The sequence below is a fragment of the Ruditapes philippinarum genome, unplaced genomic scaffold (assembly GCF_026571515.1).
Source record: "Ruditapes philippinarum isolate M1 unplaced genomic scaffold, ASM2657151v2 ctg7027_1_1_1_1, whole genome shotgun sequence".
In the NCBI taxonomy this organism is placed as follows: domain Eukaryota; kingdom Metazoa; phylum Mollusca; class Bivalvia; order Venerida; family Veneridae; genus Ruditapes; species Ruditapes philippinarum.
In genome coordinates this window covers 8,165-34,001 of record NW_026853256.1, presented here as the reverse complement: position 1 = coordinate 34,001, position 25,837 = coordinate 8,165, and the positions used below count along the sequence as shown (strand labels likewise).

The 25,837-nt window shown below is 32.3% G+C and overlaps 2 protein-coding genes across 2 annotated transcripts; one reads left to right on the top strand and one right to left on the bottom strand.

The window, feature by feature from the left end:
• Positions 1 to 363: 363 nt before the first annotated feature.
• Positions 364 to 3,335, top strand: LOC132736300 (uncharacterized). Its single transcript, XM_060723402.1, has 3 exons — positions 364 to 958; positions 1,492 to 1,557; positions 2,128 to 3,335. Exons 1-3 carry the CDS (start codon positions 517 to 519, stop codon positions 2,514 to 2,516), a joined length of 897 nt encoding a protein of 298 aa, XP_060579385.1. The 5' UTR covers positions 364 to 516; the 3' UTR covers positions 2,517 to 3,335.
• A 9,395-nt stretch (positions 3,336 to 12,730) lies between these two features.
• On the bottom strand, positions 12,731 to 24,972 carry LOC132736301 (uncharacterized). The gene is made up of 10 exons (XM_060723403.1): positions 23,775 to 24,972; positions 21,436 to 21,942; positions 19,564 to 19,929; positions 18,923 to 19,065; positions 17,689 to 17,887; positions 17,055 to 17,408; positions 15,781 to 16,152; positions 14,718 to 14,900; positions 13,601 to 13,915; positions 12,731 to 13,041 (listed from the first exon to the last, which is right to left on the bottom strand). Exons 1-10 carry the CDS (start codon positions 24,838 to 24,840, stop codon positions 13,016 to 13,018), a joined length of 3,531 nt encoding a protein of 1,176 aa, XP_060579386.1. The 5' UTR covers positions 24,841 to 24,972; the 3' UTR covers positions 12,731 to 13,015.
• Positions 24,973 to 25,837: the final 865 nt, after the last annotated feature.

Here is a 25,837-nt window from a genome sequence, read left to right as displayed (position 1 = left end):
TCCACCAGATAACACTTAATCTTCCCGATAAATATGTGATTTAAGGGCATTGTCATGTATCTTTTCAAGTTTGAATGTTTCTGTAATTCAAAAAATACCTAGTTTTATGACGCGTTAAAGTAAGTGACTAACTAGTTTAATACTGAATTATCTAACCACATAATCATCAGGCAAAATTGAGTGATTATCTTGTGGCAAATATATGCCACCATATTATTTTATTCATTTCATAAAAGTTTAAAAAAATCTTTCGAGTGATACTTTATTGTAGAAGTTTCATTAATGACTGATTGTGGCATATATCTGCTTTTATACAACAACTTAAATTATTCGTTAATTATGTGTTTAACTAGTTATTATGTCGCAAAACTGTTCTTGTCCCCAAGGTACACCATATAGTTGAACTTGGTAGTCATGAGAATATGTTTTATATATAAACGAGCTTGTCACTGGTTAAAACCAGTTTGGGGTAAATTATTGAAGTTTACATATCAATAAACGTGCAGTATTAAGAAGATGTCTATTTTTCTTAATATAAGTATTGGACTTTTTTTATCATGGTTTTGTCAGAGAAGAAGTGTGGAGGCGGAATTAAGTGCTAACGGAGTATATGAACTGTTGTCAACGCGAATAGACAATGTTATTCGTGAAAACAATAATCTAAAATCTGAGCTTAAGGAAACTAAAGCAGATCTTCAAAAACAACTAAAAACAGAAGCAAAATTATTGCGGAAAATACTAGATGACGAGAATGCACATATGAAAGAAACAAGAATGACATTTGAACAAAAATTTAAAAGTTTCCAGTTGGAAATCTTAAATGATTTAAATTCAATGAATATCTCAAGACAAACATCTGTAAGCAAATTAGAAAATTCAATTTCCAAACAAAACATGGCAGTTATCACAATGCTACAGGCAGTTGAGAACAAACTTCGTTCAGTATCGACAAAGCAAGGTAAAAATTATTTTTATACTTAATACTTTTATACTTAAATTCAAATTGGTACCAATAAAGCAATTTTGAAATGTTTTTCACGAATATAAACTTCTGCATAAGTGTTGATTTGCTGAATGCAATATTTCTACTGGAATTTTGGGTCTTTTGTTCTGTTTTGTAATCAGAGTAACAGTGTTAACCAGTAAACAATCCTGATATTTCAGCTTCATACATTACATTATGAGATAACACTGTTGTATTAGTCAATGCTGTTGATGCTTCCTCAAATATTATTATCTGTCCTATTTCATTTTTTAGACATGAAAATTACCTACAAACTCAAAATTGAAAAAAAGGAAAAATATATTCTACGCAAGTTTTCAACGAAATGCGTATTAAATAAATTAATATTGCTCGTATTCCTGTAAAAGATATCTGATATGATAATACTTAGTAGCTGATAAGTTTGATAGACAGATGAGTTTGATATACATGTGGTAGTAATATATAAGAAACATGTAAATATTTATAAATAACTATAATTATTACAGACAGACAGGAAGGCACATTTTCTGGTCAAATTAGTGCTTTAAGCAGACGAATCTCTGTGGAAGAAGGTAAGTCCTAGGAACACATGCGTTTATGTTTTTAAATGGCATTATGCGTTCTTTTGAAGTCTTTATTTTAACATGACATCTTCGTGTATAAGCGGTCCATATTTCAATATGCTTTACATCGTACATATGTTTAATAAAAAAGTCAAATTTCACTAATTTGAATCCGAATATGCTTATTCAAGCAAAGAAAATACTACAATATTACGTTTTGTGAAATATGTTCTATTTTAAATTTTGAGGTCGGGTTAAAGTTATTATTTTTTGTTTGTTTTAACATTGAACAAATATATATTCTGAGACATTTAAAACAATGGATTTAGACATCTAAACTTTTATATTATAGTCCTATCATAAACGAGAAGAACCGTGCTTCATACAACGGTAAAATGGGCTGCTTTGTTTATGTGCACCTACACATTATACTTGATTCTATCTGATGATATAAGAAGAAGAAAAATCATTTAGTATTAACAAACATTTTATACTTTTTGAATCTAAATTATATAATATCAAAACCAAATATTCCTATTTCTCTCCTTGCTCAATAAAAATTATTTCATTCTATTTCAGCCAGAAAGGTTGCATTTTCAGCTAGACTCACGAAGAAACAAAGCTATTATGGCAAAGATGAACGAATAGTGTTTGATGAAGTTAAATATAGTTACGGCGGAGGATACAGCTCTTCAACGGGGATATTTACAGCGCCAAAATCAGGAACTTATTTGTTTACTTATAATATAGAATCAACAAGTTCAGGTATGGCCCATGTGAGTTTAATGATAGATAGTCGTGTTACAACTCAAGCTTTGGTAGGAAAAGGTCCAGATTACAATGGTGGAAACTCGGCGATAGCTTATGTTTGGAAAGGTGAAAAGGTTTGGGTAGAGACTGCTTCATTTCAAGATATGTATTACATCGGGCCGTACAGAACTACATTTAATGGTATCTTGATCGACTAAAATAAAGTACCATGAATTGCAATACAGCGTGATCAAACGTAAAATAATTATCGATTCCTTCTGACTTACGTTCTTATCCTCTTTTTTATTTAAAGCCTAGGGGAAGCTGATTTTAATCACATTGTTATTATAGATTTGAATTCGCACTGCAAAGTCTCGGAGATTAATTAATTTTTTGATTTTTGTTCAAGTTAAACCCTTTGAAAACTAAATTATGTTTCTATTTAGATATCAAAATACAAATATTGGTTTTGGCCATCCTGAATGTGAGGAAAGTATTTCTTATTCTTTTAAGAACTAGATTTCGCAGACTAACTAAAAATATGAAGTGGTTGAAATTATAGTTTGTACTGAACAATGCAATCGATCATTTTTTCAAAATTCTAATATATCTTATTCATTTTATCACCCAAATTTGTCATTTAATACTTTCCCGTTATATACGCCATACTCGCATTATTTAAAGATTTAAGAATTAATTTCAACAACTACAGTATGGTTAGTGTTTAATTTCATTTATCTGTCGCGGGACTGCATTGCGGCAGACAATTTTGTTTTCATCAATGTTGACTTACAAACAATAATCTAAACTTAGCCAGGATATTGTAAATAAATGATTTGTGAGACATTTTGCCGAGATCATACAATAATTATAAGGGATTTATGTACAAATAATAAGCAATTGTTCATGAATATTGTATGCTTTTATAAAATTTTGATTTGCATTATTTTAGCTACATTTAATTAAAAAGTGACATTTTCGCATACCTTGTCTTTGTTTTCCTTTGTTTGGCCGCTAAATGAAATAGACTCACACCAAAAATGACGTCAAAATAATGTTGATGACTTTTCCTGTGATTTATCTATTATATGTGACGTCAGAGAGTAATAATCTGGAAAAAATCATATACTAGCTCTGGCTGGCGTATTAGCGTTGACGTCACAAGTCCACAAAAAGACGTGTGGACTTAAGGTTTTAGTGCATTTATTCCGCAGACGTCGTCCCTTTTTAACAAATAACTATTGATAGTCAATGGCACTCCGATCTTCCGTTAGGCATGTAGTTTATCGACTTTGTTTCATAAGTAACAAATAAAATTTCTTTACAGCAATATAAATCTTTTACCTTCAGTGGTAAATGAACTCTTGAAAAACAAAATGCATACACTGTTGTTATTTGTGTATGTTATGAAAATGGTGGACTTATGATCCGGTCAATAAATAGGGTGGGGTTGTTTTGTTTGTTTGTGTTTTTTTCTCTTTTTTTTGTTGTTGTTGTTTTTTTTACTCGAAAAAAAGCTATAAAGATGTAAATTTATATAATTTATAAATTAGTATTGTATGACAAGTTAACATCACGTTTCGGCTCACGAAGCATGCTTTACTGTCCTGAGGAAGTAAGACTACAGGAGAAGTAATGGGTTATTCCACACGACCCAATCGGTTATTGTACATTATTTTAATGTTTAGCAAAATAAAACAAAATGTATTTAATTGTTGTTGTTGTTGTTGTTTGGTTTATTTTTTGTTGTTGTTGATGATGATGTTGTTGTTGTTGTTATTGATGTTGTTTTTGGTTAGGGAATGTTAAGTTTTTGTGGGGTTTTTTGGGGGTGTTGTTGTTGTTTTTGTCGTCGATTTTTTTGGGGGGTTGTTGTTTTTTGTTGTTGTTTTTAGGAGGGCTGATTGGTAGGCCACCGTGCAATTGCTATACAAAGTTAAAAACAGGCAGGAATGCAATGGGGTTTTACATACCAATTAGATAGAAATTATCTAAATCACAGAAATGATTAAACTTGTTGAAATTGGCAAATTTTCACTGTATGGTTTTCGCCTTTTATTATATGAAGAATATATACAGCATATTAAGAATTATAAATAAGAAACATCCGTAACTGACTCATGACTCGTATGCACTGACAATGTTTAACCAACTGCTTTGCGGAAAATTCCTTTTTGATGTAAGAAGCATTTTAATCATATTTCACAATTGTCATTGTAATTTATTTCTCACACCTATATCCGATGTATTGTCTTATCTGCAAATAATATAACCATGCACATCTGCAAATAGTATTAATTCAATTCTTTAAAGTCATTTGACTTTATTAGTATAGATGGCGTTAACAAAATGTTTAAATTGCGTAACGCATGACTGATATTTTTCTATCAAATTGATTATACACCAAGATAAAATGAATATTTTACAGAAAAAAAAATATATAACAATATAACAAACTTTACATAAATTGATTTTTATCAAACTATGATTATCAAGGGGATAATAATTAAGACATGAAAAATACTGGCGGAGTTTTGCCTCAATTATGTAAAGTTTTGACGAGTTAAGATGTATATTTTCAACTTTGCCGCTTTGGCTATTAATTTTTTGTCAATCACCACTAGCTCTTGCAATAATAATATAAGAGTATTTAGGATAACCGAATTTTATCGCATTGCTGTTCTTGTATATAGATTATAAAGTAAATCTTGAAATACTTTCACTTAATTATATGTATTACAAAATATGTTTTCTACGTCTTTGAATAGCTATTATATATAAAATTTAAGAAATATTACACCTAGAAGAGTTTACACCTATCTTTATTTTCATTTTACAATTAAATAAACTTGTAACGAATATTCACAATGAAGGTAAACTTCAGAGGCTGATCCAGGATTTCCATTAAGGACGACAGTGTGTAGCTGTGAGTGAGGGTAGATACAATAGGGATCTTCCCTCCCATAATTCGGAGACGGAAAGCGCCTCTATTAAAGTTTGCTTAATGAAAGTAAAATATTATGCATTCTTGAGCATTTGGAGGTTATATATTGCATTCATACACTTAACTGTGTTTCTATCAGCTGAGTATACTTACCGTTCAGTACGAGAATCATTTTCTGAGTAAGTGTTGTCCCTATCCCCTAAATTATTTCCATTTTTATCGGCATCAAATGATTAAACATGTAAAGTTAATATATAATCGAAAATACCCTTTTTGGTCCATGGTATATACAAATACATGTATTATGTGGCTGGATACCGAGGAGGGCAGACACTGAAATTGTTTAGCTGGGAGTGGTCGATAATTCAATTCTAAATATTTGGAGCAATACTTTTACACAAGTACTAAATGTTTGCATTAACTGGTCCTATAAAAATGAATCTGGAAGAAAATTGTATATGATCATGTTCCCATCCACCAAAAAATAACATTCGGAATATATAAATATCTAGAAAAAGTAATCCCTCGGAACCATTTAAAACAGCAAAATTACATGAAAATTGCAGACTCGCTTTGATTGAGTCTGTTCATGAGGGGTAATAAAAAAGTGCAATATCACTCACGTCCCCTAGCACCGGCTTGAGCGGTACTCAATTTTCAACACTTAAAAGTGTTGTATCAATGATCCCAAAGGCCGCTTTATTCCTCTAAAACAAGGATATTAAACAAACGTACAATAATTGACAGTGCTTAAAAAAACTTTTTTCTGCAAAATACATTCAAAGTTTTGTAGCAGATGTACATGCCTGATTTCAAATTTTCGAACATTTTTGAAGAGCAACTTATTTATAAAAAGCCAACAAAACTTGAGTTTCGAGTACACTATGAAAAGCAATATAACAAAGGTAGGGCGACATTCAATGAACGCATCCCCAAGAACACTTGCCCGTTAAGCACACGATTATATGGTTTAGAAATATTCGAATGAAAGTGAGATCATTTAGCAAGGGCAATTCCTTTTTGTATGAAATATTTTTGTTTTCTATAGAAGCAAATACAAACAAGATTCATGGTACATCTTTACTACTTAGTATGCAAACATAATTTCGAGGCTTCTTTATAGCCTAGCGGATTAATCACTCGGTTAGTTGGAATTACGTGCACTTTACCAATGTTGTTTTGAGTATCCAATTTAAAACCCCACAAAGGCTTTGAAATCTGTAAAGTGAGGAGGCAATCCAGCAATTTTACGGCTAATCTGTTTAACTGCTTAACTCACACGCTCAGTATCGTTAGACTGAGATGAACTTAAGGTCTTTTCCGACCCATTAAATGTTTGAAAGTAACCATATATTATTACGTATCGTAATATGTAAGAAAAACATATCAAACCATATGTCACACGCTGGATATCGTTTTCCAGATTTAGTGAATTTGTACCACATCTAAAGATAAGACAGCATAAGATTTAAGACAGTAAAGAATGATTTTATACAACAAATCACGGTCATGTTCAAAATACACATAGATTAAAATAATAACAAATAAGTACATGTAAAATTAACAAGCGTTGTTCAAATTTGAATTCTTCTAATTTTCCCTATAAATGACATGTTTTGACAGTCATATTACAAACCATCTCATGCTGCAAGTGCAGGAAAATGGTTTTTTTTTTAATATTTAAAAAATCGATTTGCAAATGCTTTTTCTTTTAAATCTAATGTCGAATTATTTTTTGCTACTTTACTTTTGTATCCGTCTTAACATTTGTAATTGCTCCTGTGTATAGTGTTTAAACGTTAATTTAACGTTTAAATGTTTTCGTTTCTACGCCTAAGGGAAGGACAGTTACTTATGTTGCTAGAACTTGTTGTTCAACCCTTTTGCTGTTTGATAAAATGTCGTTTTGTGAAAATAATATTCTTAAATTGTATTCAAAGAGCAAATTTTTTTTATTAAACTAAACACGTTCATGTTCACTAAATGTCCCTCAGGTACGCCATATTTTTTCGTGGCGACCAGAACAATTTGTACAAGTACAAATGTTGCTGCAATGCAGCAATTGAGAAGCTCCGCGCAAAAAAAATGTGCTTATTACAGATACCTTACCAAATTATTCCTACGCACAGGTCATGTTATATTCAGATTAAGTACTATTGTAGATTTTTTCCGAATGTTTTGTAAACCATTTTTTGCATAATTATACTTATCTTATGCAATGTCCATAATAAAAGAGGGGAAACATTTTAAAATAAAAATGCTTTCACTGATGCCTACCTGGTTAGGAAAGTAATTCCATTGAATACAAAGTTATGTGACATGACTGTACTGTGTTCTGTTTGTGTCACTACTGTAGTCAGTAACAGAAGATGATAGAAATATCAAAGTCTGTTATAATTGTAACAAATATACAAATAGTAACAAAAGGGACTAATATTATAATATAGTAATATTACATGTATATTTTTCATGTCAAATTTAAAAAAAATGGTTTCTTTCAATACTGAAAGTAGAACACACTCTGGAACGAAAAAATGAATTTCAAAAAGACCAATTTCAGGATTTTTTTGTTTGTTATACACGCGTTACATGGTGATACAGTATTTATCAATATAATAGAAGACTGTTACCTGAATTTTAGGTAGGTATGAGGAAATTCACTAATATCATATTCGTGCGAAACAAAGATATGAAAGCTATTTGACATTGGTAAACTATTGTTAATTAATTTTTAGAGAGATCAATATATATTTTTTGTTGAATTGCTTTAAAACCATTCACAAAAAACATAACACTTCATGTTCAAACTGCAGATCAAAGTTTCTGTTGTTGTCATGATATCTATATATAGCTTATGCTAAAGGTGATTCCGCTTAGTCAGCCATGTTTGTTTTCATTAAAGTCTGTCCAAAGTGAAAGTAGGCCAAAATTCATATAACAACAAACTCTTATTGTAAAATGATGAACCATTTGAAAGTACACTTCCATGTTTATATTTTAAGGACAATTATAAACAAAAATAAAAATGATAACAATAAGAATATTGACCTTGAATGTGCTACATTTCTGAAAACCAAAAACATTCTGTTGCAAAGTTTTATGCACATTTCATGAATGGCAAAATCCTTTCTAAAGTCTGTTTTAGTGCCAACAAAAGCTATTTTTTGCAGCAAATACAAAAATCTTTCAAAATTTAACTCCAAATGAATCAGTATCTCATGTCCTTCTAAGCACATGGCCTCCATCATTTTGTAAAAAAGTAGTGCAAGAAAACAATCAACATTTATAGCCTTATGAACTACAATTAAAATGAAGACACAATCAAACTTTAAAATCTAACCTTTTTATGTGTAACAGTGAAGTGTGTCTGTTTGTCATATACACAAGAAAAAAGTAAATGATGTTTATTTTCATTGTACTACTTTTTTACGCCATGTTTTTTTCAAGGCCAGATAAACTACTGTCCTAAGATTTATGTTTTTTAAAGTATTTGTATCTTCTGCAAAAAAATAGCATTTGTTTGCACTAAAAAAGACTTTAAATTGGATTTTGCCATTCCTGAAATGTGCATAAAACTTTGCAACAGAATGTTTTTGGTCCTCAGAAATGTAGCCTATTCAAGGTAAATTTCTTATTGTTATTATTTTAATTTTTGTTTAAAATAGTCTTTAAAACATAGAATTGGATGTGTACTTGCAAATGGCTCATCATATAACAATGTGAGCTTTGTTGTAATATGAATTTTGGCCAACTTACACTTTGGACAGACTTTGAGAAAACAAACTTGGCTGAGAAAGCGGGATCACCTTATTGAAGGTCCATCCGCTCGTAAGGATACAAAATGCAGCTTTTGCTTTCGAGTACGGACCCCCGAGTATATCACCAGTCATACCACTATTTTTTTTTCCACAAAGTGGTATGCTGTTCCATGGAGCGAATGAAATGTAACGTTATATACTAAAGTTTAATTATTTCAAAACAACCAATATATCAACATGTTATTATTAAACATTTAATTTCATAAATATAAATTAAAAATAATTATCAAAAGCAAAAATGTTAAAATCTTCTACCTGAAATTTTCTTTATATTGACAAAATCAATCACTAATAGTATACTTGATTTGCTGTGTGTAAATGTATTTCATATGTAACAAATTATAATTTCATGTTCTACTAAAAAAGGGAAATAACAAATTTATAACCGAAGTAACATTTATAGCTATTTATAGCTTTCGAATTTATGTAACAGCAAACTGCTTTCCGGTTCTCATTCATTAATATGACATGCTGCGAATCACCGACGAAGAAACCAATATAGAAATCGAAAGGAGTTCTTGAATGCGGATTTACTTTTAGCTGTTAATCGAAAGGATTTATTGCCCATGGACAAAAAAAATAGTAAACACAAATAGCTCCGCGCAAAGGTCATTCCACTTGGGTCAGTCATTGTATTTTTATTATAAGAGGGACAGAGACGTAGCTTAGTACACACTTTAACATGTACACTTAAAACGGTAAATTTTAACAAAAATAAAGATAGCAGTATTCTAAATTAGATTTACAATATCAGTATTTAATGCACTATAATTTAAAAATAATCGGAGTGAACCAATGATCTGAAATGTTCTACACAAGCTTCTGGAATAGAGATCTGGAAACAAACTGATCCCTCGGAAGCATTTATCACTACAAAATTACATGAAAAATTACAGACTACATCAAACGGTATAAATCTCGGATAATGCTTTCAGTCCGTAATGTTAAAAAATCCTCAGTGTCCGTTAAACATTGAATAACTTCATCATACATACTTCTTCTGCATGCATTACTTTGTGATAAGACATGGTATTCGTATGTATCACTTAACGCTGCTGTTGCGCTTGAAAATATCTTCTGTTTTTTACATTCCATTTTACACTAACATAACAAAAAAACTAAGTTAATTCCAAAGACAAAACATCACCTCTGTAGGCATTTTAACCAAAATTTCAATTCAATTCTTATTTGGAAAGTTGTGCTTTGACTTCATGAAAAACAGAGGAGTATGATTTGTGTGATATTATAATGTATAGTAGTAATAGATATAAAGCCAATAAATAGAAAGATAATTATACACTTGTATTCATTGATCAGACAGTGCTCTAGACAGAAGTATTGAAGACGAAAAAGGTAAGTTCGGAAGGGAATTGTTATTTTATAAGTATATTTATTTGTTTTCAAATCGCAAAACGGAATTTGTGTCTATATTTTAACATAACATGTTTATGTATAAACAGTGAAGTCCATGTCTAGATAAATCCAATCTGTCCGACTATGACTACTGTCGCGACAGCTCAATTGGGTACACCACTGACTGTCACTCCTGGGGTTCCGGCTTCGATCCTGGGTAACATCCTTGGGATTTTTCAGAAACACTTTCAGTGTTTTCCACCTACCTAGAGGTATACTGGTAAGAAACCTAGGTAATCCTCGCACGTATCTGTGGTATACAGAGATAGGGACATGTTAAAGAACCATGAGGTCTAATAATTAGAGCTAGGGACTGGTTCCCGGATACACTTGTATATCATAGCTATCTCAGGAGTCTGCTGAGGTAAGGACCCTACTGGAAATAAGTGCTTGTACTTCGTAGGTTTTCCTTGACCGCCCGGTTTAAATAAAATTAATCAGCGTTCGAGATATATAGTACATCAGTGAAAATTCGGCAACTTCAGCACTAATAGACATGCAGAGATACATTACTAGTGACACATGTCAGTTCTGTGGACCGTTGTCGCTTTATAATCTTAACTATTTTTTAATGAATGATTTTTTATCAGATGCGAATGCGCCTTTGTAACATTCCGTATACACTACATTTAGTTCTGACACATGTAAATAGCCTGGGTTAGCAAGGACGGATGTATCTTGAATTTTTTTGCACATTGTAAAATTTGCAACGTAAGCTACTTATAATGTATTTTTAAAAGTCCAATTATACCGTCATATTCGTTCCTTGATTTTATCTTCGCATTTTGAGAGACACGTTCTTAACATTGATTAAGTACATTTAGTTGACTTTTATATATAATTACAATAGCTTGTATGTGTCGTAAAACATAACTTTTGATTAGTTTTGTTGTTGTTGTTTTTTGTTTTTTTTTAAAGTACTGTTTTTTAAACATCAAATGTTCTATTTTTCTGTCATTTGTCTTATAATTTAAAATTAACTTTTATTTGTTTCAGAAAGAAGGTTGCATTCTCAGCTAAACAAAGCTATTGCAAAAGAACGAAAGAAATAGTTTTTGATGAACTTTTATATAGTTACTGTAGATGATACGTCGGCGATATTTACAGCGCCAAAATCAGGAACTTACTTGTTTATATTTTGAAGCAGCAGGTTCAGGTAAAGTCTAGTGTCTTTAATGTCACAACTCGAGCTATGGCAAGAAAATGTTCCGACATTATTGGTTGAAACTCAGGGATATGTTATATTTGGATAGGTGAAAAGGTTTGGGTAAAGAGACTGCTTTATTTTTTATTACATATAGTCTTACAGGACAACATTTATATTGATTGTCTGTAGTAATGATGTCAAATAAGAAGTACCATACACGATTACTGCCATATGGCAATTTTACAATATGACAGCAATAGTTCATGATAAAAGATAAAAGTCTCAGATATTGTTCAGTTGTTATAAAACTGAAGGCTATGGTTAACCATTTGCAATGTAAATTGTGTTATTATTTGAATGTTAAACAATATGTAAATACTGATTACGATTGATTATGACTGCATCGGTTGGAGCAATGTATATTCATTTTTTTTTTCCAAAAAAAAAACAACGAAAATTGCACAAAATCATGTCTTATCAGATTTTATGGCATTGAAATATTATAAAACACACGCTTTTAGTGTGTCCAACCAAATTTGAACATTTATTTTTTTATCAATTGTGATAATATAATAATCATCTGAATCAATTTTGTCTATATTTTCAAAATATCAGTTCTTGAAACTTATATTAAACACTTTCAGCGTCTTTGAAACAACCAGTACTGATGTCTTATGAAGAAAAATGGCTGCGACCCGATTAAAGCTCGAACCTGATTCCTGGGTTGAGAAGATGACAACTTGACCACTAGGCTTCTGCTCCCCATAATATAGATTACATGCATATTTCAATCATTCAAATGCCATGTCAAGGTCGCTTACTGCTATTTAAACACGCTGAGTATAGACACTAATGTAGCCAAAACAAAAATTGACTCATTATGGCATGACGCTGATGTCACAAGAAGTCTTCCTCAAGCTAAGAACACTGAAGTAGCTAGGCAATAAAAACCTAGTCATAATAAATAATGCTGACACATTATGCCTAAGAAATAAACATTCATTTCCCTCTGTAGAAAGGCCAAACATGTCTTTTCTAATGTTAAAATAAAGGATCTAGAACATGTGAGAAGATTATAACAAGAAACAAATAGCTTTGAATTTGAAGAACACAAAAGAAAGGTATACCAAAATGTAAATAAAGTAATATGTTGACTTTCATATAAAAATTAATCACTACTTCCTAACTCCTGCCCCTAACTGGACCAAGAGCCCAAGAAACTTAGATCAGCAAATCAAGAAACCATCTTTTTTTAAATTGCCAAAACAAAAAATGTAAGAAATATATTATTTGTGATTTAATTGTATAGTAGATAGACGTTAACATTACTCAGAAACGTAAATATATATCATTGCAAGTTTTTTTTCTCACTCAAACATGTGCTTCAGTATCCAATCAGCAAATAGTGTTACCATTCGCATCTGAAATAAAATGGGGTTAGCATTAATGCATAATTTAAATGTTTAACAGAGATAAATAAATTAAACTAACATTTCAAAAAATGTACATAGATTCGATAATTAAATTGGGGATAATCTTTTTTTGGTCATATGCGGGGTTCTAGCGTGTAAAGATCTTTAAAATATACTTCTTTGTAGCTAGGACAATTTGTTTTTTCTTACAAATAACCACATGTTCATACCAGTAGTAAAAGTAGATATATTTTAATAAACTGGGCCTTTCATTGCTACAGAAATTGAGCTCATTCGTATTGATTGCTTTAAAGTAAGAATAGTATAATCAGAGGAAGAAGAGGACATGTTTATGTCAAAATAATTTCTAAGATTTACACGTATGTTTTTATCTAAAAATGGCGCTGTGGTTCGTCAACAAATATTTCATGATTTCTTTTTTCAAACACCAAAACGTAAAAAGTTCAGATGCAGATATAAAACAAACACATCTGCATTAAATTGTACAATATCCGTAATCATTTAAATGGGGAACGTGACTTGTATCAGAGGAAATGACACACCATACCTTTTAAGACTAAACTAGTTTCATCTGCCGAATGTTTACCAGCGCCATCTGGAACACAGCGGTAAGTGCCGGCGTTGTCACATTGCGTTGATGCTAAAACTAGCATCAGTTGACCACTGTTTCCGGTAATATAGCTTAATTCCGTTACTCTTTTAAATCCGTTGTTAGTCTCTCCGTTAAGGAAGCTCGATATTATAGTACTGTTATCCTTGTAAATGACGATATCGGTCAAACCATCAAAGTCTTTAACTTTACAGATCAGAGTTACAGAATCTCCTATCTGTATTTGATCAACAAAGTTGTCAATGTATATGTCTGGAAATATATTTCAGAAATTTACACCTAGTGCTGATTTAAATCTCTATTTTTGTGTACTTATTCAATCAAATAATAATTATAAATAAAATTACCTAACTTCTTACAGATCCTCATAATAAGAGTTAAAGTCCACAAAAGAAAAGAAGCGTTATGAAATAGATTGTTTCAACTATATGGTTTCAGTGTCAAGTAATAAAGTTGAAAAATAATTTGATTTATGTTCGGGATAATTCAAGTTTGCAGTTAAAATTTATTCAATCATTATGAACTTACTTTTTCTAAGTTATTCAATATTTCTTTGATAATGTTATAAGAACACTTATATAACTAACCTCTTCAATGTATTTAAGGGACTCCACTGAGGTTTTTGACATGATGCGACTGAAAATATTTTTCCAGATAATTGTACCATTTGTTGTTGGTTTAGACCACAAACCTTTGTGTAAAATTTCAGATCATTCGCGCAGTTCGTTTTTTCCAGGATAATTATTCAAATTGTAAAAATTGACCCAAAATGAAAAGTGTTTAAATACTTTTCACTCAAAACCGTAAAAATACGATTTTCAATTTATTTCTAAGTATATTTCTTCACTATTTTTGCATATATTTCTGTTTAAAGTGTCCCAGTTCATTTATGTAAGAAATTCAAATGTTGTTTTTAATCTTTTAAACCTCAGTGGAGTCCATATAAGAAGCTTATGTATAAATTTGTAACATAATCCTTTAAATATACATGATCAATTTTTTATACAAAAACAGAAGCCATATATTATATAAGTCTTTAAATTCCTAGAATTACCTGTCACGGAACATCCGCCTATCGCCTCACAAGAATAACACGTCGTCTCATGAAAGCAATGACCTTGCGCACAACCTGCCGGCACACCCGACACATCTCCGCTGTGGCACTGGACAAACATATTACAATGGTAGGGGTGTCTAAGGACTCCAGTATAGACCTGGTTTTGAGTGCAATAGTTTTCTAAAGAAAATACAATATGCAAGCAAAAATAAACAAGGGGAATCAACATTAAATAAAAGTAACATCAATACCTTCACAGAACATCAAATGACTAATGCACCTAGTAACGGCACCCGGCGGGGCATTGCATGTGGAACGGGGCAACGAAAGGGCATTGAAGGACAGGTGTAAAATAAAAAGAATATAAATATCATATTAAGTTAAGATTAAGAAAAACAGAATCTCTAAAGAATGTCCAACACGGCAAAATTGAAAATGTTGCAGACGCGGTTTGATTGAGCCTGTTCACGGACGGTACTGGAAAGTGCAAGTTACCATCCACCCCCTAGCACCGGCTTAAGCAGAACTCAACATTTAATTACGAAAAAGGTTAAGCCCTTATTACAGCATGTTTCTTCTTAAAGATATACTAGACTCAAATTTGATATTAGGAAATATGGAAAATTGTTGCGCAGTCTCTTTGTACATAATCAAGTAACATATTTAGACTTCACATAAAAGAGAAAATTTTGTTTAAAATCCTACACACGATTGATGGTCACAATATGATTATATAGTGTCATTAAAAATGTTGCTGTGTCGTATGGAAGTTGCGTTAATTGTACGTCGCCTTTCCATGTCTAACATATTTTAGGAAAAGGAACAACCCATACATATTTTATTTATTTTTATATTCAAATTATACATATTCAGTAAGAATTTTATAGATTTCAATAAATTTCTGTGATTCATATAGTTTACTCTTTAACATATTTTTTAGATCAGGGCTATCATGCTATCATGCATCTATCCATAAACTATAATCCCTTGGAAATATATTCCAAACAACCAAACAATTAAATTTGAAATGTTTAAGAGGGAAAATATTAATTATTCAAACCTGGGATAACCTCTATGACTTGATTAGAAGACTCGGCTGCCTTACCATCCATCAGAGCTTGTGACGGTTTAGCTATACATTTCAAAAGTTTGTTGTGATATTTGGCCGTCGCAGTGTTTATTCGAAATTCAATGACTCTCCTAGTACTACATTTTCCATTGTTTTCTGTGATACTTGTTATTGAACCAATTTCATTCTTGTCATATTCATTGTCTTTCTGTGATAGAAACACTGTAAAGTTTGAGCCCTCAAAGTTACTTTCAATTTCAAGATAACCTTTCGGTGCTCCTATTTCTCCAGTGCATTTGAAGTTTGCAACATATCCGTTCATACCATTATATATGATCTCCAGTGTTGGAATCCCAGGCTGTCCTACAAGATAAAGAAATATGATATATGTTTATCATACTTGGACACATTGTTGTTGTTTTTTTTTGTAGATTGTTCTTCTTCTTTTTTTTTGGGGGGGGGGAGATTTTTTCTTTTTCTTGTTTATTTACCCCTTATGAAAATTTTACGTATTATAGAATACGCCTATAAAGTATATATTAGAAAACAAGCTGTACAGGTGAATATATTATTAAAGTAACGCCTGTTCTGTTAGACACATTTGGAAACTCTTCTTAAGCTCTGGAGCGTACGAGGAACCTTTTACTATGTACAAGGAAACGCTTTAAATTCCTTCAAGAAATCATTATGTTAAGATATGTCATTAATCTATTCAATAATCGCCTTTGTATAAAAATGCCTCTACATTATTTAACAATTGGTAAGAAAACAAAACAAAATGTATATTAGTAATATTTAGAAACAAAAGATGAGCGAAATTTAGTTATTTCCCGCATACAAAACTCGCCATATTTTATCTTGATCTTTTCTTAAAGCTGCATGCCTCCATATCAGCTTACAATATATCAAGTAAATCAAACATGTTGAAGATCAAAGTAATAATTTACATTAATTTTGTATGCGATTTATTACTGTTTTCGAGTATTTGTCATTTTATATTTCGGCTGCATTATTAACGCAAAAATGTCTCTTTCTGGTAATTTACGTGGATTGTAAGTGCAAGTGTTACTTTAAGTGTTCACTTATCTACATCGAGCTTTTAGATACATTTTTCTAATGTTTCACGAAAATTAGCATGAATTTCGTGACATGCTAAATTAAATTCAAACACCCTTGAATAAATAATTGGAATGATTTACATTAATATCAAGCTTTTTGCCAGCATATCTTATCATTTGAAGGTTTGTGTTTTGAAAGAAACTTACTCTGGAACATGATGTCAGTAGAATTCTGTATCCACGTGTCGTTATTTATCCGCACAGCAACTATATATTCTACTTCGCCAACACTACCACAAGCGTCGCTGCAGTTCACCGGTTCAAATGTCAAGTCAAAACTAACTGAGGTAGTTTGTATGTGTATTGACATAACACGGACATGTTCACCAACTAAGAAATGTTCATCAGGTGTATCTATGTCGATTCCAGCAATAACTTCGCTACCATCTCTGCACATTCTGCGAACCTCTATCAAATTCCAGCCAGTAATTAAATCCAGTGTAACTGATATGGCGGCAGTTTCTCCGATATCAAAAGCGGACGATAATGTTGATATGCTGACTGTAATAAAAGAATAGAAAAAGTCCAACTTCTCAGCTCTGATTCCGAAGAACAATCATATATAAATATCTTTCTTTTGTCCCCTATTTTTCGTTAAATATTATAAAAATAACTGTTTAAAAAAAACGTTTTAGAACTGTCCATCTTGAAATTAAATCAAAATACAAATTCAGAAACAATGTTGATATTTCATGCAATCCCTATTTCTACAGTTTATCTTTCAACTCAATGTGTACAAAAATAATTGTCATTTTTTTCACAGCTAAATAAATCAATATACCTATTGGTGACACGATATTTAGTTGTTCCTCTGGTGAAGATATTTCTATGTCATCATGCATGAGAACAACACATCGTAAAAATGCCTCTTGCATGGCAATATCTGGTATCACTAATGACACGATACTTTCTTTTATCCGACAATTTTCAACAAGTGTATAATTTTTAATCGACGGCAGGGTGGTAAAAGATGCGGCATCCTGTAAAATATGGAAGAAAGGAATTCCGAAAAAAATCAAAAACGGCAAAATTGAAAATGTTGTAGGCTCGGTTTGATTGAACCTAATCATGGACGGCACTGTCAAGTGCAAACTACCGTCCACGACCCCTAGCACCGGCTTTAGAAGAATTCAACATAGAAATGTTAAAATTTTGAATATAAACCTTCCGCAGATGTGTCCATACGACGGTTATCATGGTGCTATTCCATGAAAAGCGGCGTAAGATCCCAAAGTGATAGAAAGCGTTTGCCTTAAACGAGAAAACTAAATAAAATGGAATTTTGAAAGGGGGTCAGAGGTTATGAAGCCTTCATATCACAGAAAAGACGTCAGAAGGCAAAGATAAAAAATTGCCACAGGCAATGTTATGTTGAACATTTCAAATTAAACAATTTGCCAGTTTAAACCATTTTTACAGTTGTAACTCTTAACAAAGGAATTGAACTATTTACACCTTTTTTAAGTTTTCTTAACTAAATAATGTAAATATACTTAATACTTTTTCAAATTAAATGTCAAATCATTCTTAATTTAATATGTTAGTTCAATTATGCTCATTTCTGACATGAAATTGTATAACTATTCTATCAATTCCATGGCACTGAATCTATATATGGGTACAATGCAATCACGTTATGCCCAATAAAACTCTAATAACATTTAATTGAAATGTACAAGTATTAGAAAATAAAAATGGCTAATATGTTAATCTTAAATAATGCCTGACACAGTAAAATCATAAAGGTTGCATATCGTTTAACCGTACAGGCTATGATTACTGTAAAACTTGATAAGCAAGGGCGACAAGGAAGGGTGGCATTCGATGAACGCACCCCAAAACAGGAGAACCAGCAACAAACTATGACAGACGCCAAATAGGTCAGGACAAACTTTGTTATAAATTATTCAGAATAGGAAAATCATAATTGTAAACCATCCTTCACGACCCCCACCCCTGCACCGGTTTACACTATATTCAACCTTTCAGTTAAATGTATCATACAAATAATATACCTTATATCTAATCTGTATCACCAAGCCACCAAGTGCCGTGTCATTATCACTTTTACCAAGTTCACCAGTACATGTTATAGCCGTTTCAATATTTTCATACATCGTTTCCGGTACGGTTATATTGGGAACACTGGATTTGGTATCTTAAAACAAATATGGTAAACAAAGGTCATTTCATCTTGCAATAAAAAGCAATACAGAAGCAATCGTTATGTGTTAGTTATTAATAAGATAAAATAGTACGTGGAAGTCTTGGTTAACAGTGTTAAAGGTTAGATTAATAATATAATTTATAGCATATATAGATAGCATCAATTCATTTACATAAAAAAAACACAATAAACAAAAGGGTTGGGCCAAAAGGTTTTACAGCATTATCGTTGGCCCTACCCTGTTAAAGATCTTTGCAACGGATGGTAATGTTACAAATTGGTCAAAAATGGAAAACCATAATGTTGCGTCCACACTGCAAAATAAAAAAAATGCTGCAGACTCGGTTAGACGCTGTTAATAGGCGGTCATGGTAAAATTCAAGGTACTGTCTAGGCTTCAGCAGAACTCAACATTGAAATAAGAATATGCGTATAAAAAAGTTTTTTGTAAAGAGTAATAAAGAACAAAGAGATGAACTTTATGCAAACCTGTTATATACACGGATGTATTCGTACTTTTGACTTTAACAGGCGATGTATAATCCCCAAGGATGTTTCCACAAATATAGACGCCTGAATCGTTGCAACGAACTTTGTCAACCTCGAAAACGATTGCAACACCATCGTCCAAGCGCTCGGGTCTCGCGGTAAAAGTACTTGATTTGCTGAAGTTATTGACTTGAATATTACCATTCTTGTTTGTGACTTCAAACAATGGCTCAATGGATGTACTTTGGAAACCTGACCTGGCTAGAAGTAGTGATTGCCACTCTGATGAATTATGTACAACACATCTAAGGGAGACCGGACCAGAAACATTATAAATTGGCTCGACAGGGTCAAAGTCAATGGTTCCTAAAATGAAATAAATCGATATTGTGATATTCGTGTTACATAGTTATAAGTCATTTGTGAGTTTTATGAAATGCACATTATATATGTACATGTATATTTCAAAATATTGTGTAAGTAAGACGACACCTATCATATACATTGGAAGCTTTTGTTAATAAGAAATTTGTTTTATGTTAAAAACGTTATTGCTAGTACTGTTAATCTATATTAAAGATCCTTATGTTGTAATTAAAGATGTAACAACGCTTGGTGAAATTCTATATATGTTGACAATTATTCTTCTAAAACAATTCCAAACATTCAAGAAATAGCTGATATTTATGATATAAAACCATAATTATGTCATACGTCAGGAATATTATTAGTTAAAGATTTTGACAGGTTATATAGCCCTATGTAAATGATTGTTTGCACATAGAGCCCGAGACGTTAGTCCACGGTTGTATAGCAAATAACCATTTATATACGGTGGTATGGCCATATAACCTGTCAAGAAACCTTATAACAAATTTATAACAATGAAAATTCCTTTATAACAGATAAAAATAAAACGACACCAGTTACGTCACGATTATCCAATGAAACACGACGTTACAAGCGTGCTTAAGTTGTCAACGCTGATAGGGAATTATACATACATTCACAGTGCAAATACGGTCAATACAGGCAAAGTGATTAAAAATAGTTAGGCAAAGTTGAAGTCAACAGGTGCCATAAAAGTAAATCATTCCCTGCGGTCTGGAGACCGCAGGGTATTGGTACGCGTTTAACTTTTGAGGCATAGAGGAGCACGTGACCTGTTTTCGGTACATGGAGAAGCATGTGATCTGTAAACCGTACATGATTGGTTAATTGACCTTTTCAAAACCTGGCTAAATACCGTTTGTCGGTACGTTACGGATAATCCTCTAGGGAATAAGTCAGAATTACACCTAATTAAGAACAAAAAACTATTACGTGATATTTTTAATTTTCTATAATTATAATACAGTTTAAGGTGGAAAAACTTGAATGATTTGTTTGAAAATTATCAATGTTTCTTTAATATGTATCTCAAAATGTTACAAACAATAAATTGTTTATACTGAAAATCTACAAAATTAAAATATTCGTAGTGGCATCTGCCATAATAAATAGAGATTTTTTTTCCCGAAAACTTGTGTGTTTGCTTTTTTTTTGCTCGGAATTATTCATAAAATGGTAGGCCTATTTAATCATTTTCTTAAAAAGAAATAATTGTTTTATGTTCGACCTTCTTCGGTCATTAACGGTCCAAAGACCTTCTTCTATATTGATCGATTATTGTCAACTATATTCCTGATACAAACGTTTATTTATCCACCTACCCAAACATTGTTGAAGATAGTTAAATGAAATATCTTTATATCATCAAAAATGTTCCCCGCAGGAAACCATTTTACTTGTTGAAACACTGGAAAGGAAAACTCAATGTGATGCTGAATGACAGACTTAAGAAACAATATCAAAATAATTAAAGAATTGAACCTGGTATTTCACATTCTGGACTCCCATGCCACCTTCCATTCTGGCACGTAACACATCTATCGCTATTTTGGACGAATTCTAAACCAGCTTTACATTGCAAGCATAACGTCGTGGTTGTATACATCAACTTGTCATTGGTCACCATGTCGTCTAACAGTGTGTAGTTTCCACAAGGATGTTCGCGACATTCAGATGCAGAGGTCCAATTTCCATATGCTAAACATTCTACCGTTTTTAAGATATCAACCACGTAAAAACCGGGATCGCAGATGACATTTGCTTTAAACCCGAACGATTTTCCAGAACCATTTACGACGCCATTATCTATCTGCGGAAACGCTCCACATATTATCGGCTGGCAAGATGGGGGTTTGCTCCAGACCTCATTTTGGCAAGTTATAGTACTGCTGCCGTTCAGTACAAACCCCAGCTCACAGGTCACATCTGCTTGACCTGATGCATGACTCTTAAACACTCCATGTTTTACTTCGGGTAACCTTTCACAAGCTACAAAAGATTTTTTCACTTGAAATTAATAAAGAAGTAAATTTGCTTAAACGCTTCATTACAATATGAGTAAAAATTATATCTTTTAGCGTCATCGGATGTTTGTTGTTTATTGCCTTTAATCATTATTTCAAAAACTATTTCATCATACTTATTTCATAGAGATAGTGTCTTAAAACTAATTATTTTCAATAAAATTTAGCCAAAAACAATTCTGGGCAACGTTTGTAAAATTCACAAAACTATTATCATGACCATTATTATCAATGATCATTAAAACGTTCTAAAGTAACCAACAAATTCAGAATTATGCAATTAGACAACCATGTAAACTATCTTTGCCTACATGACGATTGTACTGTGTTAATCAGCATGACAGTTTGAGCTTAACGGTCTATTATGCATCAGGAACTTATCATTTTGTATTTCTGACAGCTTTTTATTTTTGGTGTCCTGCTTTAGTTTCCAGACATTCACTCATTGCCATCTTTGTTTCAGTTATCTTCTGGCAATTACAGTACACTTAGAGTCAAAATATTATTTTGTTTACATTTTGCTACTTTTATGACAAACAGTTTCATACATGTATTTAGAGTTACTTGTCTCAGTTCAAAGTATCAAATATGCTTTAAAAGAATCATTTAAATCTTATAAAACTCATGTTTGTCCTTTCTAAAGGAGAAGGGGAGCGGTGACCTAATGGTTAAGGTGTCTGTCTCTCAACTAATGGATCATGGATTTGAGCCCTAATCTGGTCACGGCCATGTTTCTTCAAATGACACCAGTGCTGGTTGGTTCCAGGAAGCGGACTCAAGTTGCAAGAACTTGTTTCGCAATCGCGCTTCAATAAATTTGTTAAACCAATCTAAAGGAGAAAATCTATTCGTTTCTGAGACATACTGTGCCTTTAACGTGCTGCATTTTTGAAATGCACTTGTCAATCTTCCATTTCTAGTACTACCAATTATATTATAACTTTTGGAGGATAGCAAGGTGAAAATTTGAAATAGCAAAGAATATGTTTAAGAAATAAGAAGTATTATTATTATATCATTAGTTACAACAATAGCAGCACATCATGTCTCAGAAAGCATTTTTTAATCCTTCTTTATAAAAGGCAAATATGAGCCGCGTCACGACAAAACCAACATAGTGCGTTTGCGACCAGCATGGATCCAGACCAGCCTGGGCATCCGCGCAGTCTGATCAGGATTCATGCTGTTCGCTTACAAACCCTATTACAAGTAGAGAAATTGATGGCGAACAGCATGGATCCTGATCAGACTGCGTGGAGGCGCAGGCTGGTCTGGATCCATGCTGGTCGCCAACCCATTATGTTGGTTTAGTCGTGACGCGGCTCATATGATTTAATAACGTTTAAAATATAGGTTAAGCATTTTAGATGATTATGGGATGCACAAAGTAACAATGGATGTAAAGTTTATCGTCATAAAAAAGTTGCAAATGTAAAGAAAGTAGTATTTGGACTTCCATACAAAATACTTAATCAATATAAGAGTACACATGCACTTATTTTCAAAAATAAACAGAAGCAAAATTTGGTCCAGTTTAATGTTCAGTGTTTAAAGGTCCATTATGCCTAGGAAATGCTTTTATTTCTCTTTTTTTATGTGTACTTTTATAGTAGGCCAGTTTCCAGGACCACCTTCCTCATCTGTTTTCTTCAAATTTATTTATTTCTGTGTCATAATTTGCCTTTAAATATTTTGCAACTATAGCAGGACAACAAAAATTAGCGGGAAAAAATGAAATAAGAATAAAATCATATCGGGAACACTAATGACATATCAGAGTAAAAGTATTATACATACGGTTAGATGATTTATCTTTGACAAACACAAAATAAATAATAACGCCTGCAGCTATCAGAATTATAAGTACAAAGATCGTTGCAATAATACATCTTCTTGGCGAGCATATATCATTCTTCTTTGTGCTAGTACTATGTCGTGAATTTTGTACATGTGTATTTACGTTTGAATCTGAAATCTGATCGTATGTTGTGCTTGAACTTCTGGTTGAATCACTAAGATTTAATTGATCTTGTCCTAGGCGCACTTGTTGACTTCCACTTTGTGAATGATAAGAAACTATAGGAACTAGGCAACTGGCTGAACGTTCTTCAGTCCGCACATCTCTATCACGTTTAACTTTATATCTTTCTGGTACATCACGGTCTACTGTTTTTAATCTGATACGGCTTTCTGCGTGCGCATTACGGTCCACAGTTCCCGTTCTTGTTTTGTTTTCTGCATGCGCATTACGGTCCACAGTTCCCGTTCTGGTTTTGTTTTCTGCATGCGCATTACGGTCCACAGTTCCCGCTCTGGTTTTGTTTTCTGCATGCGCATTACGGTCCACAGTTCCCGATCTGGTATGCTTTTCTGCAAGCGCATTACGGTCCACAGTTCCCGATCTGGTATGCTTTTCTGCAAGCGCATTTCTATCCACTGTTCCCGTTCTGTTATAGTTTTCTGCACGTTTATTTCTGGTCACAGTTCCCGTACTTGTATTGTTTTCTGCACGCGCATTCTGATCCACAGTTTTCGTACATGTATGGTTTTCTGCACGCTTATTACTGGCCACAGTTTCCGTAGAGGTATGGTTATAATCATTATTGGCATCTTGGTCTACTGTTTTATTGCTATCATGACTATTTAAAACTCCTACACGACCATCGACATAACTTGAAACAGTTCCGTTACTCACATCTGATTCCTTTGCGTATGAATACGGAGATTCTTGTGATAATAATTCAAGTTGAATGTACCCTTCTGTGACTATGAGTTCCTGTCCATTGTCATGGATATTTACCCGATTGTCATATTCGGTGAAACGGTTAGTTTCAGCTTTTTTTCCAAGTCCATGGGTATCCATGATCTTTTTTTATAGTAGGTGGGACAATTTATAAATCAAAACTTCCTACTCTATATATAAATCCAGATTATTTAAAGTGAATAACTTGATATTTATCTTTTTTTTATAATTTAACAACTGATCGAGACTGTAAGTAAAATCTTATTGTCAATCTTTTTTTAATGTAAACGGAATAATCAATACATACAATTTTAATGGTCTTTTGAAAATCACCAAGTGTATAATTTCCTTTTAATTCTTCTTTTTTTACATAAAGTTATGTAGTCACGGTCAATCACGGGCATGTCGTTTAAAATATGTTCTATTGATATATATCTGGGAGTTTATGAAACTTAATACTCACTATAATGTAAACCCACAAAACTGATCAGTTAATGAAATTTAAGCAACATACACACCGGTCTCTCAAATATCGACCTTTGTCTTACGACGCATTACTCACACCAAATGAGGGTAAAAAATGACTCCGACATAAAGAAGTCCGCGAAGGAATGACAAGTTTATTTTTAAGACCTATGAATTTAAGCAATGGAAATACAAATATCAGATAATTTCGTATATTTTTGCTAACAACGTGTTCAGTTTCTGTTTTAAGTAATACTAGTTGCAGGTGAAATATACGAGAGAATATAGTTTGAATGATATAAATATGATCAACATGATTATATTCTGTCGTTTATCCAGTTAGCAACTTGTGTAACGAATTTATAAATTATAAAATGAAAATGAAAATTTATTGGTAACAAGTTCATTATAAAAAGCAACTTTAGACCGCTTCACTTGAAGCGCAGAGAAAATATTCACGTAAAAAGACGACCTTCATGAACGGCCTTCGTGATTCTACTCCATTTTAACTCGAACCGTGCATTACTCTACAACAATGGACAAAAAATAGATATTATTATATTTCCTAATTCTAACAATACCCGCATTTTTCCATATTGATTAAAGAGGGGCCGAAATTGTGTGTGTTAATAATGCAATAAAATCACTGAAT